We start from the raw sequence: 15,748 nt of genomic DNA, 5'->3' as shown, positions 1-15,748 counted from the left end.
TCCTTATCTTATGCACATAACCACGAAAGTAGCCAATGTCAGTTGGTGTATAAGAAAAGACATTCCTGTTTCTAAAAAGGAGATCATGTACAGCCTTTTTCTGTTGACTCGTTAAATTTGGATTGATGTCAAATAACATCAAAAAGTGACTTGGTCTCTTCTAGCCTATTCTGAATCTCTTGTTTCGTTCTATAAAATGTTTCGTCATTTTGTTCATCTTTTTGGTAATCACCCTGTAAATCTACTTCTTGAACATTCTCTTCAACATATGCAATTGGGGTGTTCTTTACTAACGTTAGCGGACTACTAGTAGGATTTGATATCAATAAAGTGAAATTATTCTTACGTACTTTAATAGGCAACGTTTGTAGTCCGTATTTGTCCAGCAAATTTTCTAATGGAGAGAGAAAAAATATTGATTATTCTTTTGCCGATTCCTGACATTAATTGGTAAAAAGAAATGTAACCTGGCCGGTATGGTACCTATCGAGTTGTAAAAATATCTGCCAATTTGTGCTGTTTTATTGTATGCATAGCGCTAGCAGATAATTTTTCCTGAGTATCAATTTCAATTGGATACTGCAGAGGCCGTGGTTTCTTGTATACCGACAACATGTTATTCTTTAAGTCAATTTTGGTCTGTAATCGATTTAGAATGTCTTCACCGAATAAACCCGAAAAATCTCCATGCTCTAAAATTCTGAAATAATGAGAAAATGTTGTTGAGCCAATTCCGAACTTAATCAAAGCTATATAGCGTAAATTTACGACGGAATTCTCAATTCCTCGTAGATTAGTGCTAAAAGGAATCAATTTTGTGTTTGGAGGAAACCAATTTTTAGGCCATAGACTCAGTGAACTGCCAGTGTCAATGATTACAGGATATTTTTCTTTATTAATTGTTACATTAATTAATAATTTATGTTCCTGATTTAACATTTTAATGTTCTCTCTTCTCTCTGATAACGGAGTCACTTTATAAAGTGATGTATTTGCCCATTTTTGTTGTTGACTTCTTTCCTGTTTCTCGTCCCTCAGAACATGTTCTTGAGAGGGTTTGTCCTGGGGCCCACCTAGGCGTTTCCCTGCTGATTGTTCTTATAGCATGTACTGGAAGAATGACCTTTTTTATATCATGTACCGCATACTGTAACTGTTTCCGGCCTAGGATTACTATTATTATTTTTATTATTTTTTTTAGAATTGTTTTTATTTCCATTTCTCTGCCGATTTTGATTACCATTATTTGTATTTTTAGATCTATAATTGTTACGGCCATCTCTCTTAAATTGTGAGTTCTTTATAGCATTTTGAGCTACAAGAAGATATAGTTCAGCCATTTGATTTGCTAATTTAGTGAAATATAATGAATTATTTGCACTGGAACTACTAGATGTGCTAGGCGCGGGGTTTCGGAAGGGGGATTCGGATTAGCAACTTGGGAGGAAGGATTTGGAATTATTTGATTTTGTGATGCACCCTGTAGCTGCGGTGCTGAAGGTGTAGGAAAGACTGGGGTCCTTTGTTGGTACTGATTCCAATTAGGTGTTGGGTTACATAATGGATAGGTCAGTTGTTGTTGATGCACAGGAAAGGAAGCGCCAGCGATTGCTGATGAGTGTAAATTGCTGACTGGTGAATTCTGATCGCAGAGTGAATAAGTTGCCTGTTGTAATTCCACGTAATCATGTTTCTTCATTAGGTGATTTGCTTTCTCGAGATTATGTAAATGCGTTTGTAAGGCGTGAACAGTTGTAAATGTTTCTAGCGCTATCTTTTGCAAAAAAGTTTTCTTTAAACCTAAGGATAAATAATGTATTTTCTGCTCCTCGGCGACCTGAGGCAGAACTTGTCTAACGACCCTAAATTTTTTGAGAAAATACGCATCTATTGGCTCGTTTTCGCCTTGCTGGACTTAAAAAATTTCAAATTCCGCCCGATATGCCGGTAATTTTGGTCTACTCAGTTCAATTAATTTATCCTTTAATTGTTCATAATTAAGGGCATCTAACTGGTTCTGGGCCTTTAACTGTAGGACTAAATCAAGTGCTACGTCTTGTAAGTACATAGGTAATAGTTCTTTCTTTTTCTGTTCATTCCACGAATGCAACATTGCAAGATGGTCAAAAAGCATAAAAAATCTATCGGGGCCCTCTGTAACGTGTCCCGAATACTTAGTGAGGTGTGGTATATTAAAGGAAGGGCGCGAATTCTGCTCCATATTTGTACCGTTCTCCGGGAAAGTCTTTTTTCTAGTTCTAGTTTGAGGCATGCACTAAAATAAAGTCAAGTCTGATTCACTAATTGTACACTAACGAAAATCACATGCCCTTAAAAAAAGTTCACTTTCAAGTTAATAAAAATACTGTTCGGTAGGGGAGTATTCAGATCGATACTGAGCCGGTCAAAGCCTCTACCATGTAACACTTTGTCTCATATAGGATTTTGGGTAGAGAAGCTAATAAAAAGAGCGTCCGGAATCGACTCCCACTACCAGTTTTATTATAAAAGTTTCCACTATAAAAGTATTTTCACAAAATACTGTACAATTTAATCTCTTTAGAAGCAAAGGTTAGTTATAGATGGTCTTTGATCGTAAGGTCGCAGACAGGATTTCCAACAGAGCCCCGTAGGAAGTGCAATGAAGGAACCAATGCTCCGTAGCAAGCAGAGACGAGTTAAGAGGTCAGCAGAGCAACGAAGTAAGCTAAGCGGCTGAGGTTAGGATTCCCAGAGCCCCGTAGCAGGCTAAGCCAAGAGATAGGATAGGCGTAGTCCCGTAGCAGACTAGAGGCCTGGGGTTAGGTTACTCCAACAGTCCCGTAGCAGACTAAAGGAGGGTCACCAGAAAACTGGTCTCGAGCTGTCTTCGTCCATCCATTTATAGGGTCCTTTGGGTGGCGGTGGCGTTGCTGCTCCGATGTCGTCTTCTGCTCCGTTGTAGGGGCCAGAAGCCGTCGTCTGCATGTGATTATAGGTCCATCTGATGGGAGACCTTCTTTCCGAACCACGTGGTGGTGTTTGTAAACACTGATGCGTGGAATTGTTTGTTTACAACATCACATAGGATATTACAATATTCTATTACTTTGCTTATGAATAAATATTGCCAAATCTCGTTTCTAAGAAAATATTATCTCAGTGTACAGATAAGAAACAGTTTCTCAAATTGAAGAAATTATTTTTAACAGTGCACTTCGAGAACATTTATGGAAATGCTTTTAAAATATTCGAAGTAGGTGACAGCATTAATTCCAGTAATAATTATTAGCTTTTGAAATATTGTTCTGTATGTGATCACACAAATAGCATTTTAATTTTGATCCGTTTAAAGTAAAAAATATTTTATGGAATGTAACGGAAATTCAGAAGCAGCCTTCTTTGCAAATTTCTCGATATTGATCGATAGAACAAAAGGATACATTTAAAATCCAAAATGTTATGCTATATCTCATTAACTATACAACGTACTGTCGATTTGTTACTGATATAATGAAGAGCTTGATTAGGGCACTTCTATATGAGTCTCACCTTAACAGGTGGCGTGGTTTTTGTTCAGCGTCTTTTTTTAGGTTTACAAAATGTATTTTTTTAAATTATCTAGAAACTAAGAATGAGTTTTATACTGACATCAGCCTTTGGCTAGGTAGGGACTCCGCTCCCAGACCCCCGCATTTGCTCGGCCTATGGCCTCGCACCTCTTAAACCTACAATTCTGACAAATTTCTTTTCTTATTTCAGCTATCTAAAATTTAAGGTTTTGTATCCCAAGAAAACGCCCATTTAAATAACAAGGGGATTTCTTAATTCACCCTTTAGACCTCTTAAAAACTAAAAATACTTAGTTTTGGCAATTTTCCTGTTAGTCCCAGAAGGCTACAACCATGCCAAATTTCATCGTTCTCATCCTACTCGAAGTGCCTAAACATTTTGGGGTGTAGATGTCCCATATAAATAACTTGGAAAAGATATTGTTCAGTTTCCCATAAAACCACTCTAAAGTTGGAAATTTGTTATTTTGGTTATTTACTTATACATTGTTCGGCGTAAGCTCTAAACTGTGATAAAAAAAGCCACGTGAAACTAAATCTCGCTGGTTTGCTGTTGTCCTACCGACGCTTGTACTCCTCCGCAAAATAGTTCATGTGATTGCAATTTTACTTTTACTATGAAGCTTCATATAAAACTGCTATATTATTATAAGTAACAAAAATATAATACGTATTATCTAATAATACTGCAATCGAGTGTGGCTAATGAAACAATAGAAATAAACACTAAGCATGCGCAGTAATTATGGCGCCAACTCAACTGTGGACGGGTGTTCTGCTTTTAAAGCCTGAAAGATGACTGGCGTGAATCCCGGTTCCGCGAGTGTTGTGGTGAAACACCAACAAGGCAAAACAAACCTTTACTCACTAAGCAACAACTGTTTACGAGCGAAATTTAAATATTTTTTTAAAAATATATATTTCGAGTTTCTTTTCTTTCTTTTCTGCTGCTGCTGTAAGTACCTGGACAACACGAGATAGTATTGTCAAAATGCACGTGTATAAGTTGCTCCTCCCCATGGCGAGTGGGAGTGATACATCACTAGCCAATCGTATTTGTGACAAGCGGAAGGATACAAATATTTTGTTTATCGGAGTTTAGAGCTTACGCTGAACAATCTTTAGTTATCGCTAACAAAAACGTACAACCATACCGAATTTTAAGTTTTTATTCCAATTTCAAGTACCTAAAATATGAGATTATAGGTCCAAAAAAGGCCCATATAAATATTACGGTATCCGGGCTCGATCCGTGTACCTTCCCGATTGTGATTTCTGTCCCTGTGAAGGGCTTAGCCATTCTATTACGATCCTGGGTTCGATTCTTGTCTGTCCCTGTTCGGCAAAGCCATTCTATTACGGTACAGAATTGCGCTGCCCGGGACGCACCATCCTTAACCGGACACCGCGGAGAACTCTCTATTCTTTGCCCCCGAATAATGTAGCTTTGCACTGTTTCATTAAGGGGTTCAGAAAGTTCGTCCCCGCGACAATCGTTCAAGGAAGGCACGATACACCTTACCGTAATGGTCCAGATTCGGACGGAATCACCTGGGAGGAGACCTAAGGCGTGTTATGGAAAATAGATGAGAGCATCACCTACTTTCATGGATTGATCACAAGTAATTCAACAACCACGTTCTCGTCTCGTCATGTAATCTGCGAAAAGAATGAACTGACAAACTACATATTATAGTGCCATTTATTAGAAATGAATAAACGTACCTGTAACAAATATGTTTCTTTCATTAAGTTGCCCCAGTTACGTAGCGAATTCGTAAATATATTTTAATATTACTCACAAGAAGAGTTTTAGTTCACCATGGCGCGCCTATATTCGTGATCACGTTTTTAAATAGAAACACTAAGTATCCGACGAATCCACTCGTAGAAATTGTCCTTTCTTCCAATTCAAGGAATTTAATAAACAGTCTTTCCAGGCAAACGTGATGACAGCATTATGTTGCGATTTCTGTTGAAGAATTGACTTGTTCTGACATTTTTCGTGTTAATTGGTTATCAGGAGTCCATTACCTTCAAGTGCACCTTGCCAACTCCTTTGTTTTTCTCGTAATCTCGATCACGCCCCCTTGTCGTTATAAAGTATTACTTGGGGCTGATTTACTTTAACAACGACTTGCACAACACTTACGAAAAATACTAGTTTCTACATTATTATTTTCACAGATCATTTATGGAGCTTCAAAGAAAGCTCTAGTTTTTCTAAAACATAACATAATTTAAATCATTAAAATGCTTTCTGGCGTCGAGATAAAACTATGATCAGCGAAACTTGCTGAGTCATACTTCACACACACACACTAACACCAAAACCAACTATTGCGTTTCAAAACTCTTCATTCTTTCCTTTTCCTTTTCTTCTACTCTGTCTTTTAGCACCACCAGGCGGCAGCACAATCAATGAGAAGCGTATACCACACAAAGCGTACAAATTGAGATGAACGTCACATAATGCACTAACGCAGAATTTGCGTTTAAGCGAAAAATATATTAAGCAAAATTTTGGTACAGTTACATAAATACCATGAGAATTTCTTCATTCTCTCTATAGACCCCCTAAAAGTTAAAAATATTCGCTTTTGACAATTTTTCTGTGAGTTAGTCCCAAAAAGCTACATTTATGACAAATTTAATCGTATCTCTACAGATAGTGCCCAATATTTTTGGGGTGTAGATATCCTATAATAAAAAACATGGGGAAGATTTTTCAGTTCCCCATAAAACCACTCTAAATTTGGAAAATTTTACTTGTAGCAATTTTGTTAAATAATACTATGAAAAATATACAAGCATACCGAATTTCAAGTACCCAAAACATGAGATTATAAGTTCAAAAAAGGTCCATTTAAATAACATGGGGATTCTTGATTCCCCCTTTGGACCCTGTAAAAATTAAAACTGATCACTTTTGGCAATTTTCCTGACAGTTAGTCCCGAAAAGCTGCAATCATGCCAAATTTCAATTTTCCACGTCAAACAGAAGTATCCATTATTTTCTGTCAGTTCATGTAATTTTATAAATAGAATATATCATTTAGTTCAGCTTAATAAGTTCTATAGATATCTCTAATCTTTACACAATGCTTTTCTTCTAAACGCTGATAGTATTTGTCCAAAATAAGCTTCTTGAAAATATTTCATATTTGTAAAAGAATGTATAGTAATTTCTTCTGGCTGTTGCAATGGTCTGTTCAAGCAGCTTGTTTTATTGTAGCGTTGTTAATTTTAACGGGAAGAAGTTTATACTCGGACACTTTCCAGCATAAACGACTGACATATATATATATATTAAGCGAAATTATTTTCATTGCACAAACGCTGAAGTTCGAGTACCGGTACTTTTCAAAACAAACAATATATTTATCAAATTTGCACCATCTCAAAGTGTCCCGGCCAACTAGATGGACATAAATAGTTTTAGATATCTGAATAGTATTATTAGTGATGATATGAAGCACGAACGTGAAATAAAAGCACGGATGGAAACGGCGAAAGAAACACGTAGGTGGAAGAAAAGCCTATTTTGTAGGTCCTTGGACAAAGAGTCGAGAAAAATACTTATAAAATGCTTGTATTGTACGGTATGGGGCAGAAAGTGGACATTTCGTGAACGTGATGGAAAAAAGACGGGAAGCTTTCGAAATGTGGGTGTGGAGAAGAATGGAGAGAATGGCTAGCTGGGTCGAGTGGAAGACGAACAAGAAGGTATTAGAAATAAAGAGGAGAAAATAACAATTTTACATGTAATTTCAAAGAGGGAGAGAAACCGGTTGAGACGTTGGCTGAGAGAGGTGTATCATGAGGAACGTGCTAGAGAAAATGTGCGTAAACAAATATCAGAGTTGTTAGAGCAAGGAATAATAAGACCCTCTCAAAGTATACATTTAAATCCGTTGCACGTAGTACCGAAAAAGGACGGAAGACTGAGAATAGTGATGGATCTCAGAAAATTAAATTCTCATGTTAAGTTACAACAAGTAAGATATCCACCTGTAGAGGAAATCCTCAGTTCATTACAGGGTAATACCATATTTGAGAATTTAGATTTAGTCATGGCGTATAATCAAATCATGTTAGATGAAAGTTCGAAACCCTTTACTGCCTTTTTGTTTGAAGGTCAATTATACGAATATAATCGTGTGGTGTTTGGATTGATAAACGGTAGTGCCGCCTTGGCGTCATTCTTGAATCAAGTATTAAAACAAGATTTATGTAGTAATGTTGTATACTATGCACATGATATTTTGATTATGTGAAAAACACCTGAAGATTATTTGAAAAATTTGGATCTGGTTCTTGAGCGATTAGAAAATTTTGGTTTAACAGTAAATATCGAAAAATCTAAATTCTTTCAAAAGTCCATTGAATTCTTAGGGTATTCAATCGACGCAAATGGAATGTGTTATAGTGATTCGAAAGTGCAAGCAATCAGAGATTTGCCAGCTCCTACTAATTTGAAAGAAACGCGACAGACTTTAGGCCTTTTAATTGGTTTAGAAGATCTATTCCGAAATTCGCAGAAATCGCCGAACCTTTGTTTTCGATAATAAAGAAAGGAGTGCCATGGCGATAGGGAGATCCTCAAGAACAAAGCTTTCAGCGTTTAAAAACATGTATTATGAAAAACATTCGTTTGAATCATCCTGATTATAATCGTCCTTTCTTTGTTCAATGTGACGGTGCACTTACAGGTATTTCTGGGATACTATGGCAACCTGGTGTTTCTACAAATGAGCCTTCTGTAATCCATTGCGTTAGTCGGACTTTGAAAAATGCAGAAAAAGGGTATACTATCACGGAGATCGAACTACTTGCTGTACGTTTTTCGTTACAAAAATTCGCTCCATATCTCACTGGATGTCATTTTACTGTCATCATTGACCACAGTTCGTTATGTCACTTGAAGAAAATACAAGGATATAATAGCCGTTTATTAAGATGGTCATTAGAATTACAATCTTTTGATTTTGAAGTCAAACACATAAAACGGGTGGAGAATGTTTCAGTGGATACGTTATCTAGATTATTTCCTAGTGAAAATCATCGCGTATTATCGATGAATACTTTCAAAATTCTACAGGAAGAAATTTCCAACATTTCGGTAGATGAATTGCAAAATTCCCAAAGAGAATATGAACCTTATGCAAAAATTATTCAACATTTGACGTCATGTGCAGATAAGGGTGACTGTCCTCGTTCCTGGAACACCCTGTATCAAATGTTGAATAATATTCTGATAATTAAAGACTTCAAATACAAACATAGGACCAAAATTTGTGTTCCACCAAAATTGGTTCCACGTATATTAAAAGCGATCATGAGGATTTTGGACACTTCGGATATTTAAAAGTGTATTCCCTAATTAACATATCCTTTTTACTGGAAATCGCTTAAATCCCAAATCAAGAATTATATTAATGATTGTGAGGAATGTATGAAGATGAAACATAATTATCAACCCATATATAAACCTATGTTGTCCATAATACCTGAACGTCGGATATTTAAAAGTGTATTCCCTAATTAACATATCCTTTTACTGGAAATCGCTTAAATCCCAAATCAAGAATTATATTAATGATCGTGAGGAATGTATGAAGATCAAACATAATTATCAATCCATATATAAACCTAGGTTGTCCATAATACCTGAACGTCCACATTCGTTCATTTCTATAAATTTGTATGGATCACTTCCTAGAGCTCCTACTGGCGAAACTTTTCTGCTAACTGTAATGGATATTTTTACTAGATATGTAGTGGCTTATCCTCTGCGTAGAGCTACTTCATCAGTGATAGTTAATCGTATACTGAACGTTTGTATCCCATATTGTGGTCCGATTCAACATATATTATGTGACAATGGAGGACAATTCCGTAGTGATATATTTATGTGTGCCATAAATACTACCAGCTTTAAAAATACACTTCGTAACGCCGTATCATCCCAGCAGTTCAATTGTAGAAAATATACATCGAAACCTTGGAATGTTATTCCGACATTGCTGTCGTGATAAACATAGTGATTGGATCAAATATGTGACTGAAATTACATATTTTCTAAATTATTCGGTGTCCGATACTTTAGGAGTTGCGCCTGCCAACATTCATAATAGGACAGATTATGTCGCGCCAATTGAACAACATTTTGGAATTCAAATTAATGGAAATGATGAAATTGATTATTCACATCTTGTGAGTATGATTCATTTTCGTAGAGTGCAGAAATTCAAGTCCCAAAACTTAAAGGTTGAGGAACAGCAATCTGGTAAAGTTAAAATTCACCCTAATAACTCGGTATTCGTGAGATTACATCCTCAGACTGATGCATCGTTAAAAAGGATATATAAATTTTGTGATTTGTTTGCTGGACCTTATTTATGTACGAAACAAATCAATCCTAAAGTATTTGAACTTATGGATACAAAAACTGGGAAAATTTTAGGTCTACGGAATATTGATGAAATTAAATTATGGCAGCCTACCCAAAACACTAGATAAAGATGGATGGATTTAGTCAAAACTTTAGTTTCTCCTGAAGTTATGTTGAAAACTAATGTAAAGAACACTTAACTGATGAAACTTAATTTTCAAAAGGAGAAAAATAAAATATTTTATGAAAAGTGAATCGGTTTATTGTATCTTATTTTATTATTGAATCTTGAACTTCATTTCTATGATCGTAATTATTCAATTTATATCAACATAAGTTTTGTTTTCTATAAGGAATTTGTTGGATATGTAACTTAGATTGGAGTTACGGCGTCCCGCACTCAATTGATTTTGCTTCAAACGTCATGATTTTATGTGTTGTTCGTATCTTAAGTTCATGTATATATAATTGCAATTACTCAAATTATGTCTACAAATATCGTAATGTTATGTGTTTTCCTTATGATTGTCAACATATAATATCAACCTCATTATTTATGTTGTGATGTTAATAAGACGTTAATTATTATGTTATGTCTTGATCATTATCGATATTTCAATCTCAATTTATATTTTGTTTAATTATATCTTATATTCGATCATGTTGTGTTCATAGAACAACTATATGAGTATCACATACATCTTTTTCAAAACCTTATTAAATTATAACAAAGCATGTAGTGGCCCCGAAAAGGAATCAAATAGCTTACAACCAGCATTTTATGGGCCTGAAAAAGGACTTAAATAACTTATTAATTTAATTTCGAATGTGCCTTATCGTCGGTAAAACGTATAAATAAATGAAAATGATGATAAATTTTTTTTTAAATAAATATGATAATGATATTGTTATAGAATTAAGTATAATATATATGTATAATTACATGAATTGTAATTTTTAAATATACGAGGTACATTCGAAAACTCGAATAATTTCCATATGTATATAAACGGTCCAGAATTTTTTCCCCCTTTTAATAGTTAATGAATAAAAAGGGGAATTCCGTTCGGGCGTCATAATATACAACGGTATGTTTGTATATTTTCTTGTATTGTTGTTTTCTTGTAATTTTGGGCAGTAAGTTGTTCAAAATATGCACTAGGCTGACGGCAGAAGAAGAGAAAGAAATGTTTTAAAATAATATTGTCGATAATGCTAATATAAAAGAAGATATTCATGTTAAAATAACGAGATTGTCAATACGTGGTTGGCACGACAACCAGATAAGAATATAAAATAAATAAATAAATATAGAACTATGAAAAGGGCAGCTTCGTCAGGGACAACCATATATACAGATATAAATAATAAATGGAAGTAAACGACCGAATGAAGTGTGTGTATTATTTTAAATGTGGCTCAATTTTAGATTAAGGATAAAAGAACCAGTGATATATCGTCCTACTTTGAAAGCGCTTCTAATTTCTTCCATTCTGGCTACATAACCTGCCCATTTGAGCCTCGTAGACTCGATGACCCTAACAATGTTTTTTGTAAACGGTATAAAATTATACAGTTCATCGTTATGGAGCTTCCGCCATTCCCCATTCCCGTTCCTCTTGGAGTTTGGTTTAAGAATCTTCTTGTTCTCAAATATTATTAGTCTGCGATTTTCCCTCAGAGTCAGTGACAATGTTTCGCAACCATACAGCACAACAGGCATGATTATCGTTTTATATTTTAAGCTACAAATTCCTCAACAGAATTCGTGACAACAAAATATTTTTAACTGAATAATAACGTGATATCCCTGCTTTCAGTTGACATCATTTTTTTTTTTTTTTTTTTTTGTGATATGGTTTTGGTCTGTTAATAATGATTCTAGATATTTGAAAGTATCCACTTTGTCGAAAGAAAATATTATTTGGTATTTTAACGCATCCATAAAATATAGCATTACGATCCCGACAAACTTCCATTTATTTAGTTTTCTCTGCATTTACTTTTAAGCCCATATCTTTGCAAGCGTTAAGTAAGATTTCTGCATTTCTTTCTATTGTTCTATCATCCCCTATTAAATTTTATGTAGTTATTTCGTTCGGATTTTGTAGCCAACGCTGTTTCTTCTTTTTTCTCTTCTCTGCTACTTTAGTGCATTCCTGGTTGAACCATGCTTTGTTCCTACGTATTTCTGCGTGTCTCAATATTTCTTTTGCTGAAATCTTAATGTTTTCTCTAATTTCAACCAAGTATCCTGAACACTAGTGCACTCCGAACCTTATAAAACCGAAAATCTATTCGACACTTCAATCTGGCTCCCCTCTCATCTGACTCTCCTCTAATTTCTTTAAATTAAACCACTCCGTTTTCTGATATTGAATATTTCCTTTATTCAACGATAGTCTCTCTCTTATTATCATAATCAACTCCTCTGGATGACCGAACATCAGTTGTGCTACACTGTTTTCTTCTATCTACTAAAACGTGATCGATTTATGTGTTTTTCCGTCTGGTGAGGTCCAAGTATATTTATGAACATCACGATGTGGGAATTTTGTAATCATCACGATAAGGTCTCTGGATGTTGCAAACTTCACGAGTCTAACGCCGTTGTCACAACCTTCCTTATGTAGACATTCCCTATAATCGGTGTGAAAATACCCTCTCGTCCTACCTTCGCATTGAAACCGCCTAACAGAATTTTCATATGGTATTGCAGGAGATCATCAAATACCCGTTATATTCTTTCTTAAAAACTTTTTTTATTGTCATCCTTATTTTCTGTTGGGGATATACATTTAAAACAATAATATTACACCACCGACCCTTAAGAGAAGTAAAAGAAAATCTATCGTTAACAAATTCAACCCATGTAATTGCTGATATGACGTATTCGTTTGTGAACGAAAAACCCTTATCCTAGTTGGTAATTTTTAATTCGTTCCCCATAAAAGAACGTAAAATATCCCGACTTGACTCCTCCATGTCCTTCTCATCTAACTTCCTGATATCCCACTAGGGATACGCACGAGGAAGATTTGACGCTGTCTCGTCTCGAAAATGTTCTGTAAAAGTGGTCTCGACTCGAAAAATGTAAATTTCTATTGGAAGAGCTCGACTCGAATTTTGTCGGGAAAAGTCTGTCTCGACTCGTCTCGTGCGCATCCCTATATTCCACTAGGTCCATCTTGTATTTCTAAACTCATTCGTTACACATTTTAACGCGCCTGCCCTATAGAGACTTCTTATCTTCCATTCCAATTCTCATGTCGATTTTACTTTGTTGAGTTCGTGCCAGGTTATCAGTTCTGATACGAGGATTCTGCAAATATATTTAAATATATATACAACCTGAGAACCTGAGAACCTAACAACCTGAGAACGCGCCGTGCCGTGGTGACAGGAAGACCACATTTTACGGAAATTCATATAGTTATATTTTAGAATTATAATAGGTACTGATTATCCGAACACTGATTTAAAACACACAGGAACAATCAATATGCTCAGATATATGGATGCATATTAAGACTTTGAAAGCTTCGATGCCGTAAAAATCGTAAATTAGAGACTAGTGTCAGTTTAGTATTTCATGAATGCATCGTACATTTGACTATCCGAACTATTCTTGATGTATCACATTGTTTCGTTTTATAGCTACATTACTTTATAATATTTTTGTGATTATTCTCTTTACCTGTTCTCTGCCAATAGCAACTGTATGAATTTATAATACAAAACTGAAATACAGAAGAATAAAATTTAAAAAATGTGATATTTCGCAGGACATCTCATGTAAAGGGCGCCTTGTATTCTTCACAGCTTCTTTATCAACAATCACTATTTGAATTTATTATATAAAACTGGTGGACAGGGTAACTAAAACCACTTATCTATAACGTGATGTTTCGTAGAGCGCCTTATGTAAAAGGCGCACTGCATCTTTCACGGGTTCTTTACCAATAAAACTGTAAGAATTTATTACTAAAAACTTGTACCTTTATTTATACTGTGATGTTTCGGAGGGCACGGGCCTGTGTCTAATGCACGTGCTTTCTGTGTGCAGGATTCCGGCTTCAGTTTGTCGGTTGGATTACTGCCTCGGATAGAAACGCGAATACTGTTCAAATTTTACTTTAAACTGCTTAGTCCATCTCGTTTCATAGTTTCAGAGCATAAAGTAATGTTAAACATAACAATCAATCAATGTATGTTTGTTAAATCAGAGTTAAAAGACACAATGATCTTTGACCAACTGTTAAACGTTGAGAATTGAAGCGAAATAAATAGTTGTCCTTACCTGAACTGCACCCAAATCCTCTTTTAGCTTTCAAACTACTGTACTCTGTCACTTCCATTTCGCGTTCGTTCATTTTATGAATTGAGCTAATACTACACCTTTGTATATCACGACAGGAGTCGTGGACACTTTTGTTCAACATGGTGTACTTTGTCCAGCAGCATATATTACATTATACAATCACAATGAACACAAAATAGCATACGCCCAGCTCGGCAACACACAATAGACTGACAGAATGAATACCTAAGTCACTTGAGATGTGCAATCGTAAATAACTTCGCAAAGCGCGGAACGGAAGTGGAACGTTTCGGCTATTATTATTATTATTTTGAAAATTGTTTGTATTTCTTTTTCTTTTTTATCTCACTATACATTGGCAGTAACTCTGTCTATAGCATCTTAATCATATTCATTTTTTTTCAAAGTCACGCATAAGTTATAATATTCTCACGGTAGTTACCTGAAACAAAAGGCCTTGGATTATGATTTTCCGTATCTACCAGCATTGTTTAGTTGCCAGTGAGAGAATAGGTAAGTAATGACTACTGTTAGATTTCTTTGTATAACAGCTATCATAAAACTTTTATTATTATTATTATTATTATTATTATTATTATTATTATTATTCGCATGCTAAAATATTTATTTTTCCCAACTTTTCCTATTGGTTTAAATAAATGTTATTCGTTTAACATGCGGAACTGGATATATTTGGAGTAATACCGGAAAATTCGTATCAAATTAAGCAAAAGTAAGTCTGCTTTATATATTATTTTGTTTAAGAACTAACTCAATACTCTTGTAATAAACTTGAAGGCTTATCGCCGCAGAAATAAAATCTTTCTCTTAGATACTACAATAAAATTTGTTAATTTGATCACCTGTCTAAATTATTCTAATGTCTGTGGAACCTACATTTTCCATATTACTCCCTAAGTTGCCCACGTATCTCGTAACTTTGATCGTAGTAAAACAACGTTATTTCTATCCTGGTTGTGTTATGTTAAACTTACCGCTGTATATTGGACACTAACTAAATATCTGACTGCATATTTCATTTTTTTCTTTTCACTTTTTAGATATCATACTCTTACAGAATATCATTACTCCTGATACGATCCGAAAGGTAAACGAACGCAAGAGATGAAAGGCAAAATTTATTTATCAGAAGCAACTTCTCCAGAAACGCAGAAGACAGTAAGTAGTGATGTTTATTCTTTCTTATGTTTATTGTCGGCATGTGTATCATTCCACAGGTTGCGCCATCAAGTTTTCCCATTCATATTCTCCATTGGAAGATATCTGAGAGATTGATTAGTTGATCTATAAATGTCTTTCGTTTTCCTCACGTGTTTGAAGCATTTTCCGTTTGAAGAACTCGCAGGAAACAAGTAACAAATGACAGACTGGTTGATGTGGCTAAGGGTACATGACCCTGCTTGCATTTTCGCCAATCCCAAGAGATTCATCCAATACATGACTGAAGTAGCACTCTTATTG

The 15,748-nt window shown here is 35.1% G+C and overlaps 1 protein-coding gene across 1 annotated transcript in view; it reads right to left on the bottom strand.

Moving 5' to 3' along the window:
* Positions 1–14,455, bottom strand: part of LOC145662025 (lysosome membrane protein 2-like) — a 104,031-nt gene extending 89,576 nt beyond the window's left edge. Inside the window, exon 1 of the mRNA XM_081727360.1 lies at positions 14,246–14,455. Coding sequence (XP_081583486.1) covers positions 14,246–14,387 — 142 coding nt within the window. The 5' untranslated portion in view covers positions 14,388–14,455. The remainder of the gene's footprint in view (positions 1–14,245) is intronic.
* Between the last annotated feature and the right edge of the window lie 1,293 nt (positions 14,456–15,748).

Source organism: Thermobia domestica, chromosome 10, assembly GCF_964235325.1.
Source record: "Thermobia domestica chromosome 10, izTheDome1.hap1.1, whole genome shotgun sequence".
Classification (NCBI taxonomy): Eukaryota; Metazoa; Arthropoda; class Insecta; order Zygentoma; family Lepismatidae; genus Thermobia; species Thermobia domestica.
This window is presented reverse-complemented; position numbering and strand designations above follow the sequence as displayed.